This window comes from Aedes albopictus, chromosome 2 (assembly GCF_035046485.1).
Source record: "Aedes albopictus strain Foshan chromosome 2, AalbF5, whole genome shotgun sequence".
Taxonomy (NCBI): Eukaryota; Metazoa; Arthropoda; class Insecta; order Diptera; family Culicidae; genus Aedes; species Aedes albopictus.
The window spans coordinates 183,800,045-183,815,629 of record NC_085137.1 but is presented as its reverse complement, the minus strand read 5'-3'; the positions used below and the strand labels follow the sequence as shown (position 1 = coordinate 183,815,629).

Sequence of the window (15,585 nt, the reverse complement as noted above, 5' to 3'; positions counted from 1 at the left end):
ATACACAAAAGGTGTAAAGAAGTAGGTAGGTGCCGGCAGTCAGCAGCATAGAACGACGGTCAACCACGCAATCCTACTTACATATCTAAGGCAGCGGTAGCAAATTGCAGCCGGATCGTGGATCTGTACCACTAGGTATCTGGGCTATTGAGTTTTTACACTGGAAAAAGCCTACAGCAAATGGTACTGAAATTAACCGTTTACCGAGAACATCCATGCCCCGTACAATATAGTGCAGTGGTTACCAAGCTGCGGTCCGCAAGCCATAATGTGGTTCACTTGATTCCATGTAGGGTCTGGGACCATTTGGGCAGGAGCACCTATTTTGGGCACTTGCTGCTATAACTCATTCAATTTTGAACCGATTGACTTGGTTTTTGAAATACGATCAGGAAGGCGCAGTATCTAGCTATGTTTAAAAATTTAAGTCAATCGGTTTGAAATTAACTGAGTTATAGCAGCAAGTGCCCAAAATAGGTGCTCCTGCCCAAATGGTCCCAGACCCTATGTTAATGATGGATTTTAAATGAATTTATTGCATTTATCTGCACAGATAACGATGAGTTGAACCGGTCTGCTGAACCGATAAAATTGGAAACCCTTGCGAATAAGTACTCTTACTTGGCAGAGGGAGGCATGCGGAGCCCGGCTTATGGTGTTCGTATTTGTTGCACTGTTTGGTGCAGTTTACAGCGTTGTCGAACAAGCATCATTAAATACTCCAACGATCAATTGATCGATTGATGGAAGTATAGCTCTGTACCTAAAGGTGCAACAATTTAACGATTCTGGGACCTTCGGCTGGATTGCATTTGCTTTCTTTTAAGTATGTAGTTTATTGATTAGTAGGTATGTACTTACTTGTCGGTACCGTCGCACAAGTAGTAGATCACCGAGAAGAGGCAATAGAGCAGTCCGAAGCTGATCGGTTGTACCACGTGCCATATTCGCACCGGGTAGGCCACGATAATGAGATCGATCAGCATGAACATACAGTTGGCGGCGTGGATCAGAATGTTGTTGGCGTCAACGGGCATTTCCTCTGTGGATGAAAGGGAAAATCGGTATTGTAGTATTCATTTGGTACTACCATATAGTAAATAACACAGGGCTTTCTTATATCAAGATTATAACTAACATGGAACTTATTCCAAGAAGAACACCAACATAACATGACCGTGTATTTTTTAAGTAGTTACATAATACAAGCATAATAAATTCCAACTCTCTCAGATTATGAGAAGAACCTAATAAAGTTTGTATGGATCATCACACCTTGCTAGTCATCGAAAATTCGTCATCAGCAATGCACGTTACCGACGGCCGCCACAGTACGACCTAGAGCGACTGAAGCAATAGACCCAAATTGTTCTTCAGCAGCGCAACGGTAAGTCAGTAGTCTACCACGCAGGAGTATCTAGTTGAAATCTACATAGCAGCGACGTGTGTGAATGAATATATAATTATTAGAGGCAATTTACAGACATAAATCACAAATACACACTACAATCTTGAGGCAGCTTTGCTGGACGAGGGCAAACTCCTCTAGAGGACTAGTGGAGTAATAGTAGACACTTTTAACGCAACCGAGAGCATTGTCGGATAAGTGTGTAGCGGAATCTCATTAGTCCTTTTCAATGCGCTAGGTTGAGCCTTCTCAAAGTTGCTGCATCCTACTCTTACCTATTTGTAGATAAATGGGCAACAGAAGTATGCAGCAAATTCGAGCAAGTTTCATCCAATTCATATACATTCTACAAAGGTAGCGCAGATAAACATTGGGTGCCACTTTCACTCTTCTGGTATTCTTATGCAACTGAATTGGTGATGTCACTAACTCAGTTTCATTAACAAACCATAATCAGATTAAGACTGATCGATTTCACCGCCTCTAAGACATGGCCATGCCGAGGCCCGTAGCGTAGTGGCTACACGTTCACTTCATAAGTGGATGGTCATGGGTTTGATCTCAGCCCCGGCACTTGCAATTTTTCGTCAGTTGTTCTTCCCCCCGAGAGCGGCTGACATCTGACCCTCTTTAGAGCATATGCTCCAACGGACCCGGAAACCTGGATATCGGCTAACGGCAACTCATAATGGACCCCCAATCGGACTGGAAAAGGAACAAGAGCCAAACATCAACATCCCCGTGCTCAACATTCTACCATGATAGGGTAGAAAGTGAAAGCTGCGTAACGGAATTCAGTTCGATCTAGTAGCAGGTCGGACTCGATTATCCGGAATGAGATTCTGATGCTTTTGGAACATATATCTTGGGAACGATGAGCTGTATAAAGCTGAAATTTTGACATTTTGCCAAGCCAACTTCGATTAGTTATCAGTCAAAATTTCAGCTTCTTACAGCATTTCGTTTGCGAGATATTATTTTGGGAAGCACCAGAACCCGACTCCGGATAATCGAGTCCGACCTGTATTATAATAGAATACATTTAGGCGCTGTACAAAGTGTAAGTACAGCTTCCAATTGGAATCGTTCACGCAATGCTCTAGTGGACAAAAGAGCTGTAAATTAGGTTAAGTGATTGAAGAATAAAAAAACCTGAATTAATCCACCTATGGTGAACAGAACCCTTCTTACACTCATTCAAATTATTGTTGTATTATTCGTATGTATGCAGACGCGCCAACTTGGTCAAATTATTGGGGGGGCAAGACCAGTTTTTTCTGATTTTTTGAATGGGAAATTTAAAAAATCGTCAATTATTGGGGGGGCAAACCTATGCTTGCCCCCCCTAAGTTGGCGCCTATGTATGTATGATTGTGATTTTTGGGTGTAAGAAGGGTAAAAAGCAATTTATTGAGATTACTCCCAAATACTCTTCAAAAGAAATCTCGGTAACTAAATGTCCAATCAAAATAAACTTCAATACAATTGTACGAGGATGTTGTAGCTTTCATTTGATGCTAAGAGAACCCGAATCGGTTGACAAACGGCTGAGAAATTTATTATGATACATTTTATCAAAAATCTCTCAATAGCGTAAATTTTATTACTCTTAAGTACTCCTCGAAAGATATCTCGGAAATAAAATGTCCAAACGGAATGAAATTCAATAGCATACTACTAGGATGCTGCACCTTTTATTTGCTGATGAGAGAACTCAAATCGATTGACACACGGCTGATTCATTTATTATGAAGCATTTTGTCAAAGACCTTTTAAAAAGTTAAGTTGTATTACTCCAAAGTACTCCCCGAAAGATATCTCGGTTACAAAATGTCCAATCGGAATGAAATTCAAAAGCGTTCTTCTAGGATGGAGTAGCTTTCGTTTGGGGCCTTAAGAACACAAATCGGTTGATAGACGGCTGAGAAATTTATGGTGATACACTTTGTCAAAAATATCGTAAATAATTAAGTTGTACTACTTTCTAGCACTCTTTGAAAGATATCGCGGCAACCAAACGTCCAATCAAGATAAAATTCAATAGCGTTCTACTAGGATGTAGTAGCTTTCATTTGCTTCCAAGAGAACTCAAATCGGTCAACAGACGGCTGAGAACCGTGAGTGACATTTTTTTGTAACATACACACACACACACACACACACACACACACACACACACACACACACACACACACACACACACACACACACACACACACACACACACACACACACACACGCACATACAGACATTTGCTCAATTCGTCGAGCTGAGTTGATTGGTATATATGACTCGGCCCTGCGGGCCTCGGATCGAAAGTCGGTTTTCCAAGCGGTATTTATACCCTTCTTATGGGTGTAAGAAGGGTAAAAAGGCTTTTCCTACATACATTCCATGATATTTTTGCTACTGTTTATTAAGCTCAAATATTACAAAGAGATAGTAGTTTTTATGTATTTGTAGCAATTGCATTTTCATGTATAACTAACTTGTGAAACCAAATATGATCATAAAAAATCTGTTGACAGACGGCCGAGAAATTTATTATGATACATTTTATCAAAAATCTCTCAAAAGCGTAAATTTCATTACTCCTTAGTACTCGTGGAAAGATATCTCGGAAACAAAATGTCCAAACGGCATGAAATTTAATAGCATACTACTAGGATGCTGTAGCTTTCATTTGATGCTGAGAGAACTCAAATCGATTGACACACGGCTGATTCATTTATTATGAAGCATTTTGTCAAAGACCTCTTAAAAAGTTAAGTTGTATTACTCCAAAGTACTCCCCGAAAGATATCTCGGTTACAAAATGTCCAATCGGAATGAAATTCAAAAGCGTTCTTCTAGGATGCAGTAGCTTTCGTTTGGGGCCTTAAGAACCCAAATCGGTTGGTAGACGGCTGAGAAATTTATGGTGATACACTTTGTCAAAAATATCTAAAATAATTAAGTTGTACTACTCCCTAGCACTCTTCGAAAGATATCTCGGTAACCGAACGTCCAATCAAAATAAAATTCAATAGCGTTCTACTAGGATGTAGTAGCTTTCATTTGCTTCCAAGAGAACTCAAATCGGTCAACAGACGGCTGAGAACCGTGAGTGACATTTTTTTGTAACATACACACACACACACACACACACACACACACACATACACACACACACACACGCACATACAGACATTTGCTCAATTCGTCGAGCTGAGTTGATTGGTATATGTGACTCGGCCCTGCGGGCCTCGGATCGCAAGTCGGTTTTCCAAGCGGTATTTATACCCTTCTTATGGGTGTAAGAAGGGTAAAAAAGGCTTTTCCTATTCCGTGATATTTTTGCTACTGTTTATTAAGCTCAAATATTACAAAGAGATAGTAGCTTTTATGTATTTGATGCAATTGCATTTTCATGTATAACTAACTTGTGTAACCAAATATGATCATAAAAAATCTGTTGACTAACGGCTGAGAAATGTATTATGATACATTTTATCAAAAATCTCTCAAAAGCGTAAATTTCATTACTCCTTAGTACTCGTGGAAAGATATCTCGGAAACAAAATGTCCAAACGGCATGAAATTTAATAGCATACTACTTGGATGCTGTAGCTTTCATTTGATGCTGAGAGAACTCAAATCGATTGACACACGGCTGATTAATTTATTATGAAGCATTTTGTCAAAGACCTCTTAAAAAGTTAAGTTGTATTACTCCAAAGTACTCCCCGAAAGATATCTCGGTTACAAAATGTCCAATCGGAATGAAATTCAAAAGCGTTCTTCTAGGGTGCAGTAGCTTTCGTTTCGGGCCTTAAGAACCCGAATCGGTTGATAGACGGCTGAGAAATTTATGGTGATACACTTTGTCAAAAATATCTAAAATAATTAAGTTGTACTACTCCCTAGCACTCTTTGAAAGATATCGCGGTAACCGAACGTCCAATCAAAAAAAAATTCAATAGCGTTCTACTAGGATGTAGTAGCTTTCGTTTGGGGCCTTAAGAACACAAATCGGTTGATAGACGGCTGAGAAATTTATGGTGATACACTTTGTCAAAAATATCTAAAATAATTAAGTTGTACTACTCCCTAGCACACTTTGAAAGATATCTCGGTAACCGAACGTCCAATCAAAATAAAATTCAATAGCCGTGCGGTTAGGGTCACCAAGCTGTTACCGTACGGTAACACTTTGCTTATTTTTCTACGGTGTGGGAAGATAGGGAAACCAATTGTGCAGATAGATTTTAAACGATCATTTCAAACTGAGTGTACGGTGTTGGTAGCAGAGTACTAAAACACAGATTGGTGAGGTGGGTGGCGGTTGCAAACATCCAAGTGAAGTATGGTGCTATGGGAACGGAAACAAAAAAGGCGAAGATTGACGAACGAAGTAGGGAGTCGGGTCTTCGGACCGAGCGAAGTGATGAACGGGAAGTCAGTGATCACCCAGATAACAGACAAGGTGTGTCGGAAAGTAGCTAGAGCCATCGAGTTGCCGCCCAAAGGACTCGTGAAGGCTGAAGTTCGCCAATCAGTATCTATAGCCGAGGGTCGGTCGCCAGAGACGTCCTCCCTTGAGCCGACACGAGATCCGACAATGTGGAAGCTGACAAGCATCTATCCGCGAATTTGATGGGACACCTGACGGGCCATCTACACCATCGCTTCAACTCAACCACGAACAAACCCCCCCCCCCTTTTCATGGGGCGGGCCGTCAACCACCAGTGCAACTAACAAGAACCTCGGACATCTGCGATCGCGTCGGGATCCAAGATCGCGGAGCAATCGTCAACCGCCATCCACCCCCCCCCCTCCCTCACCCAGAGCAGCGGGGCGGGTAACTTCAAGACACGTGGTTGCTTTCCGCGTGTACTCCTCCTGCATGAAGATCCACCGCATCACTACCGTGTACGTACCAGTTTGGATGAATACACTAAATTAAAAGGTAATTGTTTAGCTTTTAGGAAACCCCTCCGTCCGAAAACTTCCCCAGCTAAACGCCCTGGGACCCGGGAGCCCAAAAGACGGCCTTGAGTGCCCACCCCAAAGCGGCCGCTGGCTCAGACCAGCCGCTTGGGGTTTCGGCCCGTCCCCCTCTGGGGCGGAGCAATTGACTCCCGGGGTCAAAGTTCGTTTCAAAGCTTATAATCGCACCATCACGCTAAAACTGCTCAGCACTAAAATGTGTAAGACCTACTCATAAGTGCATAATTTCCAGACCACACAAAAATGAGTGACAGTTACACATTCTCAAAAAACAGCTCGTACACTCGTCTAGATGCGAAATGTTGATTTTTTTTTGTTTTCCAAGGTCACTGGTAAACCTAGCTAGATTGGCGTACAAAAATTTTTGCGAATTCAACGATTTTGCGGACACTGGAGCTGATTTTGTAAATGTGCAAGGGTTACACATTTTTGGTGTAGTCTGGAAATTATGCACTTTAGTGCTGAGCGGCGTTAGCGTGATGCTATGGGATGAGGGTTCGATTCCCGCTTCGGGCGTTGAAACTTTTCGTGAGAATAGTTACTTCCCCGTTTCCACTGGTGCATGCTCCGTTTGTCCGTTGTCTAGTGTTAAGTTTTAATACAGTCTGTACAGCCGAAAGCTGAAGACGTTGTCCGTGTCTTTTTAAAATCATGTTTTCGATTTGCTGTAATTTTGTTGTTGGACTTTGCTCGGGAAATCGACCACGTTCTGATTGACGGACGGTACTTCTCCGACATTATCGACGTCGGGACCTTTCGTGGTGCTAACTGATGATGGTGATGATAAAAATGCACCATCAACTCTCCTAAATCAACGTACGTAACGTTGGCCGCCTTGTTGTTATACTGAAGCAACTGAAGTAACCGCATGGAGTAACTGAAGCGTTGTCGGATGAGGGCAAGATCAATGAAGCCGAGGACTGCTGGAGTCATTGGCGGAGCCAGCTTTTTCTTTTTTGTTACTCACTCACCTAATCAAGCAAGAGAAAGAACGGGATGTATGTTTAGGAGAGTGAATAAGAAAAAAGAAAATCCTGGCTCCGCCAATGGCTGGAGTACGATATAAGCAACCATCCACAACGGAGCCGAAGAGAACAATTGGTTCGTCGAGGTCATGCTGCAGCATGGGACTCGATAAAGCAGAGCGATATAAAAGAAAACGCCCGCCTCTTCTTTCTACTGGAGTGCCGTCTGGAAGCAGAGGATTTCGAACAAATAGAATTGCTGTGCCGTTCACAAGAAACGCTGAAGTTCTACCAAAAGCTCAACGCATCTCACAAAGGCTATATGCGGCTAGTCGAAATGTGCAGGAATAAAGATGGGAGTATTTTGACGGACGGACGTGAGGTGGTCGAAAGACGGAAGAAGCACTATGACGAACACCTGAATGGTGAGGGGAGCACCGTCATGGATAATCAAGGCAGCGCTGCCCGTAACTGCATATTTGTAACATTTGCATATTTTGCAGGTATTGAGTTACTATCGGGGATCACCATAAAGTCACAAGTTGGATTGATGGTGAACGTATAAAAAGCGAAGTACATAATGGCGGCTGCGCTGCTGCAGGAGCTGTCGTCACCAACACAATCACATATCGGCTTTGTTATAAGCAAAAGTGCAATCTTTTAAAACAACCCATTAGTTCATGTTGAAACTACTATATCTCTGATTGTTCTAACAAGCTGTCAAAAATTTCGACGTATGAAATTATTTGTTTTATCAAGCAACTAGAAAAGGGTGTCAGGCCATTCGGCCGAATGGTCATTAGGCCGAATGGTCATTAGGCCGAATGGTCATTAGGCCGAATGGTCATCAGGCCGAATGGTCATTGGGTCTTCTTCTTGCCGTTACGTCCCCACTGAGACAAAGCCTGCTTCTCAGCTTATTAACTGAGAGCTTCCTCTGCATATGACCATTTTGCATGTGTGTATCGTCCTGATGACCATTCGGCCTAATGACCATTCGGCCTAATGACCATTCGGCCTAATGACCATTCGGCCTAATGACCATTCGGCCTAATGACCATTCGGCCTAATGACCTTCGGCCTAATGGCCTTCGGCTTAATGGCCTTCGGCCTAATGACCTTCGGCCTAATGACCCAGCATCACTAGAAAAGTATTATGAAACAGTCAACTTTGAATAAATCGTATATTTTACAGAAAAAAAAGCATTTACATAAAGGTCTTGTTTGTTAAATCCAGCTCTAGGATACCATATTGAAGTTTTACAGTGATTTCTAATCTTCTATTGTATTAATTACTAGATTACCATAATTACCATGAATGTTTGACAATGTATCTCATTGCGTTACGAAACACAGTTTATTACAATGTTTATAAAATTCAATTTTCATGAATTGAATGTAATTTAATAGATATGTATATTAGCGTGGTTCAAAAAATCGTTTTTGCTCCACACCGCTTATTCGATTCCTATCCAGATTATATGCCTTCTCCCAAAATTTGAGCTCATTTGGTTGAAAATTGAGACTGCACAAGCCCTTCAAAGTTTGTATGGGAATTACTATGGGAAAACGATGTTTTTCATTCGATCCACCGTAGCATTTCCCTAAGTGCCCTAGTGGGTTAGTCGACCCTTGGTAATCCTAGGCTACTCTATCAGCTACAACTTTGCTGAAGACCGCATTCAAATCGGACGCCTCATTAATTAGTTATCGATTTGTATCCAACTGGGCAAACTTTAACAGTGATCCTCTAGCTTCCCAGCAGGCAACATTGCTGCATATGGCGCCAAAGATAGCACACTGAAATCATGGCTACTATGTTTCACTGCAAAATGCAGTGATGCCCACCGAATAGTTCAACCATCATGAGTAAAGATTTCGATTCTGGATAAAAATCGGTAACTAATTAATGAGGTGTTCGATTTGAATGCGGTCTTCGGCAAAGTTGTAGCTGATAGAGTAGCCTAGGATTACCAAGGGTCGACTAACCCACTAAGGCACTTGGGGAAATGCTACGGTGGATCGAATGAAAAACATCGTTTTCCCATAGTAATTCCCATACAAACTTTGAAGGGCTTGTGCAGTCTCAATTTTCAACCAAATGAGCTCAAATTTTGAGAGAAGGCATATATTCTGGATAGGAATCGAATAAGCGGTGTGGAGCAAAAACGATTTTTTGAACCACGCTAATGTATATAACAGCAAATTACGATATACCTTTTGTGAGCAGAAACTGATTCAATTAAAAATGTTTGTATGAACATTTCATGAAGTCGGTCAAGCCGATCAATGTTACCGCGCTACTCAATGATACCCCGTTTTACGGTACGAAAAAGGTGAAAATAAAAATACAGGCATTTTTTGTCATCATTCCCTTGCTTGGATTTACATCCTTTAGGTGGCTCCAAAGAGGAAGTTAGAAAAATACTAATTCAGTATTAGAAGGAGGTTCCTCCCATGATTTCTTCTGGAATTCTTTTCAGAATAGATACATGAACATTGCTCAAATTTGGCCTAGTAACATATTAAGATGTGTTCATTTCACCTACAACATTTCATGTGAATCGGTGCAGTACTTTTTGTTGTAGCAATGAAGGAGTAGAATGTGCGCCATTGAATTTTGTACAGCCCCTAGTTTTGCTTGTCAGCGCTGTAACTTTTGAATTTGACAAAGAAAATGGCTGAAATTTTGAACACAAACCTCTCAATCTACATTTGTTGTATAGGCAAAATTTCAAAAAAATCGATGCACTATTAACAATTTTATAGTCGAAACATGTATAAGGACTGAACGTGATTTTGGCCCCTCAGACAGCAATTAGTCTGTACCCTTTATTGTTTTGATTGTACTATTGAAAGTACTATACCAATAATCATCAAATTTTGCAGACATAATATACACATAATCAACTGCCTTCTGTGAAAATTTCATGAAAATTGGCAGAGAAATTCAAAAGTTATGAATAGGCAAACATCGCACATGAAAAACACGAAAAATTTTCACTAACACTCACCCTTATCGAAACAAGTAGCTTTCAAACCAATCGATACAAGTTGATGAAATTTAGCAAGAAAGTGTCTCTATAAGTATCATAACTGCTAACGAAATTTCATAATTATCATCACAGAACTTTGAACTGTAGCGTAAAATAACCATCTACTATGCGAATGAAAATTGGTCATGATTGTACAAAATGCTTTAATCCACGTCTATTTGTTTTTTATCCACAATTAAAAGTAATGCATCGATTTTTATGAAATTTGGCACAGATAATAAACATACACCAAAGAGTTCCTAGTCAATTATTTGGCCAATTTTACCGATTCATTACAGAGCTGCAGCCGTACTTCTGTGTCCCGATTATTGCGGATACAGGCTTTAGTGCAAATTTTTGCAAAGAAATTCCTGGAAACTCGAGAGAAGGAGGTCTAACCCAGGATTTTCTTTAGAAATTTCTCTTGGTTTCTGTCAAGAATTTCTCTAGGGATTCCATCAGGTTTTGTCCCTGGGTATTCCTTTAGTCTAACAAAGATTCTTTCATTGATTTCTCCCGGCATGTTTTTGAAGAGTTCTTCCGGTATTTCTTTAAGGATTCCACCCGCGATTCGTTCAGGGAATCCTCCCAAGATTTCTTCCAGCATTCCTCCTGAAATTCATTCCAGCATTCTTTTCGAGATTTCTTTAGCGATTCTTCCCAGATTTTTTTAAAGGATTTACCCTGGGATTTCCTAAGGAGTTCTCCCAGGTTCCCTTCAGGGGTATATTCCGGAATTCAATATGGGATTTCTTCCGAGATTCCTCTAAAGAACCCTTCAAAAACTTCTTCCGGAATTGCTCGAGGGATTCTTCCCGGGATTCCTTGTGAGACTTCCTTCGGAATTTTTGATGGAATTCACCCGGGATTTCTTCAGGAATTCCTATTTATTAATTAATTTATTGTTAATCCATCTAACATACGTCTTAATGAATGTTACTTATACTAATTTAAACATTGATTGGGAACATTTAATGTTTGACATGGCTTCTGAATGCCGTTGAAGACATTCCAAAATCGATCAAATAGGCCGCGTTATTGAAGGCGCTTATGATAGAGGACATTGGTTCGTTATGACAATCATACACTGAACGTTGCCAGAATCAGTGCTGAAAATTTCATTTCGTCATATCTAAATTCAACCACCTACAGCTCATTTTAGAAGCTGAACCTGAGAATATGGTATACGAAAAACTTGTGCGCCTAGACCAGTTCTGCGAGAAAGTCACGGAAAAAACACTATTTTTCGAATATTTAAGGTAAATGTCACGGACTTCCTTTGAAAAATGCCAAATGATATTCACTGTGAAAATCATTGGCATTTTTCGAAGGTAGCCCGTGACATTTACCTTAAATATTCGAAAAATAGTGTTTTTTCCGTGACTTTCTTGCAGAACTGGTCTAGCCGCACAAGTTTTTCATATACCATATTCTCAGGTTCAGCTTCTAAAATGAGCTGTAGGTGGTTGAATTTAGATATGACGAAATGAAATTTTCAGCCCGGCTTAGCGAATACATACTTGGCATAACTGCTATGGTAACAAATGTTTGAAGGTGTCTTTGAAGCTCGTCAAACACGCAGTTTCGGAAAATATTAAATTTATTACAGAAATACGTGACTAATTGGCTGTAAAACATGTAAACTCATTGATCAATAACCTTTGAGCCAGATAATCGTCATTTTCTACAAACTGGTTGAAGTTTAAAGCGTTATTTTCAACAGATGATTCCTCCGGGGTTCTATCAGACAGTCCTACATGGACTCCTTCTGGAATTTCGTGGTATCCTGAGACTGCTTTTCTCCGGATAATTTTCTCAGGATTTTTTCGAAGATAACTCCAAGTAGGGGAGAGCGGAGTCATGATAGTTTACCGAGTCATGTATTAGGTGTGGTAAAATAGCTTAGCTTAGACTGGCTATACATGTTCTCCGTGAATGATCAGAGGTGGAAGCTATGAATTACACTTAGAAACGAATGAGGGTTGGGAAACATCACTTATTCTCAAAGCGCAATTTTAGCAGTTTATAAATGTTGATCAATAACGGCACCGGTGAAGTCCTTAATGCCAGTTGGAAAGGAAAAAGAATGTTTGAGTGTGATGATTTTGCTACTAAATACTGACAGCATTCTGCAGTTACACAACCAGCACGGGAAGGTTTTTTTTTGGAGAAGGATTGGAGATCTAGGAGTCGTCCTAGATCTACAGAGAACGGACTTCTAAGCTTATAATGCGATTGCAATGGTTGTTTTGAAGTTACTGGCTATGTGACAATTACGCCACGCTGTCACATTTAAAATAGTGGTGCAAATTCGCCAAAGGCCTTTTCAGTTGACAGGTCCGTGTATGCCACTGTTTACAATTGCCGCACAAAGGCGCAAACGCTGAACTGTTATTTTCATAGGATATCTGTCAAAGGCCCCCAAAATCAGCTGATTTCAAACGTCTTCTTATTTTGCTTATTGTTTTATTTTTTTGGCGCCAGTGTCGCACTGGCACTTGTTTTTTTTTCTAACCGGGATTGCATACTATTTTCAAGAAATTTCGTTCCAGCATGTGCGTTTGTTCTCTGTGCTTTGACGTAAGTGGTTCTAGGAAATTTAATTAAAATGAGACTAAATAGTTCAACGGATATTTCTCAACCTTTATGCCAAATTTCCAAGCAAGTTAAACAAACCCAAAACTACAGTCTTAGCAGTGCAACAATTGGCGAAATTAAAGTCTGTAGAGAGATCCGATATGATTTTTCTGGGTAAGACTGGATCTAGGATACAGGCGGCGGCCAAAATGTTTTGAATAGGCAACTTTTTTTTTCTCTCACAACTTTTCATAGAGTGCATCCAAAATTCTCAAATTTTGACAGTTTGGTTAATCTTTCGCGAAGCTAGAACCGTTCTCGTAAAACACTATTTTTTAGACAACTGATTTTTGTACTGTCATATTTCCGAAACCAGTGAACCGAATCAAATGAAAATAAGAACGATGATCAACAATTTGAAAATCTTTTCAAAATAGGCAGTTTTCAAATGTTGAAAAAAAAATATGATGGATTGACACTTCGTGCGCCTTCCTCGAAAAAATGCGAATTTTTAACATCAGTGTCATTAGTTAGTTTTGATATCCAAAGATTTACTATTTCTGTTCACAAGATGCCTTTAGTAGGGTGGCCAAAATGTTTGGGACAGGCAACTATTTTTTCTCTCACAAAAAAAGTTTAACATGCTGTAACTTTTCGTAGAATGCATTAAAAATCAGAGGGGTGTGTGCAAGACACAACCGAATGACGTAAACTACGTAAAACAGTTTATTATGATTGATAACGGACTACTGTTTGCTGTTTTGTCGAACAAATCCTACAATTTGTTTAGACCAGCTTCGAAGTTTGTGGGTTGGCTTGATCGGAAGCTACTTTAAGTTTGTAGAACTTTTGGCGGACAGCTCGGTAGGTGTATACCATGGTTGTCTTCATTCGGTGATTTCTATTCTTCCTCCTCTTTGTTGTTTTATGAGCGATTACATTCTTAAACGTAACTCATTTCTGATTTTCATTAGCAAATTATTGAAATTTTGGGAAAAATGCATTCCTAACCTAAATTGTTCTTCAATATTAATTATTAGCCTTTTCCAGACGGGTAGGCTTAATATTACCGAATATTATAATATTTAGTAAATAACTGTATGTAATACACATTTTGAGACTTTTCGGCAAAAATTACTGGTAATTACAGATATTTAATATTTTGTAATTTTGATCTTATTCAAATTTGTCAACACTGGTTAACAATTTTCATTTTTAGGCAAACCAGCAAATTGTAGAAGAAATTTCACTCAGTTTTCTAATAAATTCCCATTTAATATTAATCTTTTGCCGCCCGGTTTAGCTCCGAATAAGAAGATTCTTCCCAGTTGACATGACCAACCGCTCGCTATGAGAGAATGCGAATGGGCCACCCCGTTACTGCTACGTTTCTGGCGATGCGTTTGCCGCGAGAATTCGGTTTTAACTCTAGCAGGAAATTCAGAATTGTAGCCCTGAGAAGGGCTGTTTAAATTTGATTTCGCAAAACCAAATCTGTTCAACAGTAAGAACGGATTTCTTCCTTCGATGATGGTGCTGCATCCGATGATGAAAATTTTTCCGCGTGCTGCTGTACCCATCCGCAACCGCACTGGGAGATTTCGAATGAGCCACCACCGATGACCCGGCGTTAGCAAACTGAACTCCGCTTCCCGGCTATGCTTCTGCGTCGATGGGTCAAGCGGTTAAAACACGTAGGTGACATCCCTATTCCCACTCAATAGGATTGTTTGCAGCCAACATCAAATGAGTTCCCCCATTGACAATGCATTTGGGTTCCCTAAACATTGGTACAAGATGCGGGAATCGAAATCGTGACGTCATCGCACCCTGGTGGGTTAAAATCTCTCCGATGAAAATTCCCAGTTGCTGTGTCATGTCTATCCGCTACCTAAATTTCCTCCGCATCAACCATAATGAGCGAAGATGAGAAGAAGCAGTTTGCTTTTATACTGCACAAAGGTATGGTTTCCCCTCTTGAACGTGATTGGTTAGATACGAGGGGAGTCAAAATCAATGATGCCATAAAAATTTATCTGTTATCGTTTATTTTTGCGGAATATTCAAAATAATTTAAAATGATAATTATTGTTCAGAACAGTAGACATAGGATTAACCAATATTAAAATATATAGTAAAGAATCACTGCATATACTACAAATTCCATGTATTTTCGGTCAAAATTACTAAAGATTACTAATATTTGAAATTCGAAAATTTTTATTGAAATTTGGCAACGCTGATTAACAATTTTCACTTTCCAGCAAACCAGCAAATTTCTCTAAGTTGGAGAAATTTCATGTTTGATGCGCGCATAAGTTTACACACAGAACATTGAATTCAGAACTGCTCTCTAAAATAAAAGCTCTCATTTTTGAGTAGCGCCCATGCCGCACAGGGACTGTGTTGGAAACACACATTTTTTTAAATTGCTCGCACGCTCACATTTTTGCAAAATATCAATATTTTTCGGTATTTGAAGGTGGTTTATAAACCCAGTGAGGTTGCCATGTCGAAATTATTGCAAAATACATGCTCATATGAGCGTACGAGCAATTTTTAAAAAATGTGTGTTTCGAACACAGTCATGTGCGGCATGGATGTTTACT

At 40.0% G+C, this 15,585-nt stretch overlaps 1 protein-coding gene across 5 annotated transcripts in view; it reads right to left on the bottom strand.

Annotated features, from left to right (window-relative positions):
• Nucleotides 1–15,585, bottom strand: part of LOC109409288 (protein rolling stone) — a 122,028-nt gene that overhangs the window by 15,768 nt on the left and 90,675 nt on the right. For all 5 annotated transcript variants that reach the window (XM_029858968.2, XM_029858967.2, XM_029858966.2 and 2 more), the window contains one exon: nucleotides 862–1,042. In XM_029858968.2, coding sequence (XP_029714828.1) covers nucleotides 862–1,042 — 181 coding nt within the window. The remainder of the gene's footprint in view (nucleotides 1–861; nucleotides 1,043–15,585) is intronic.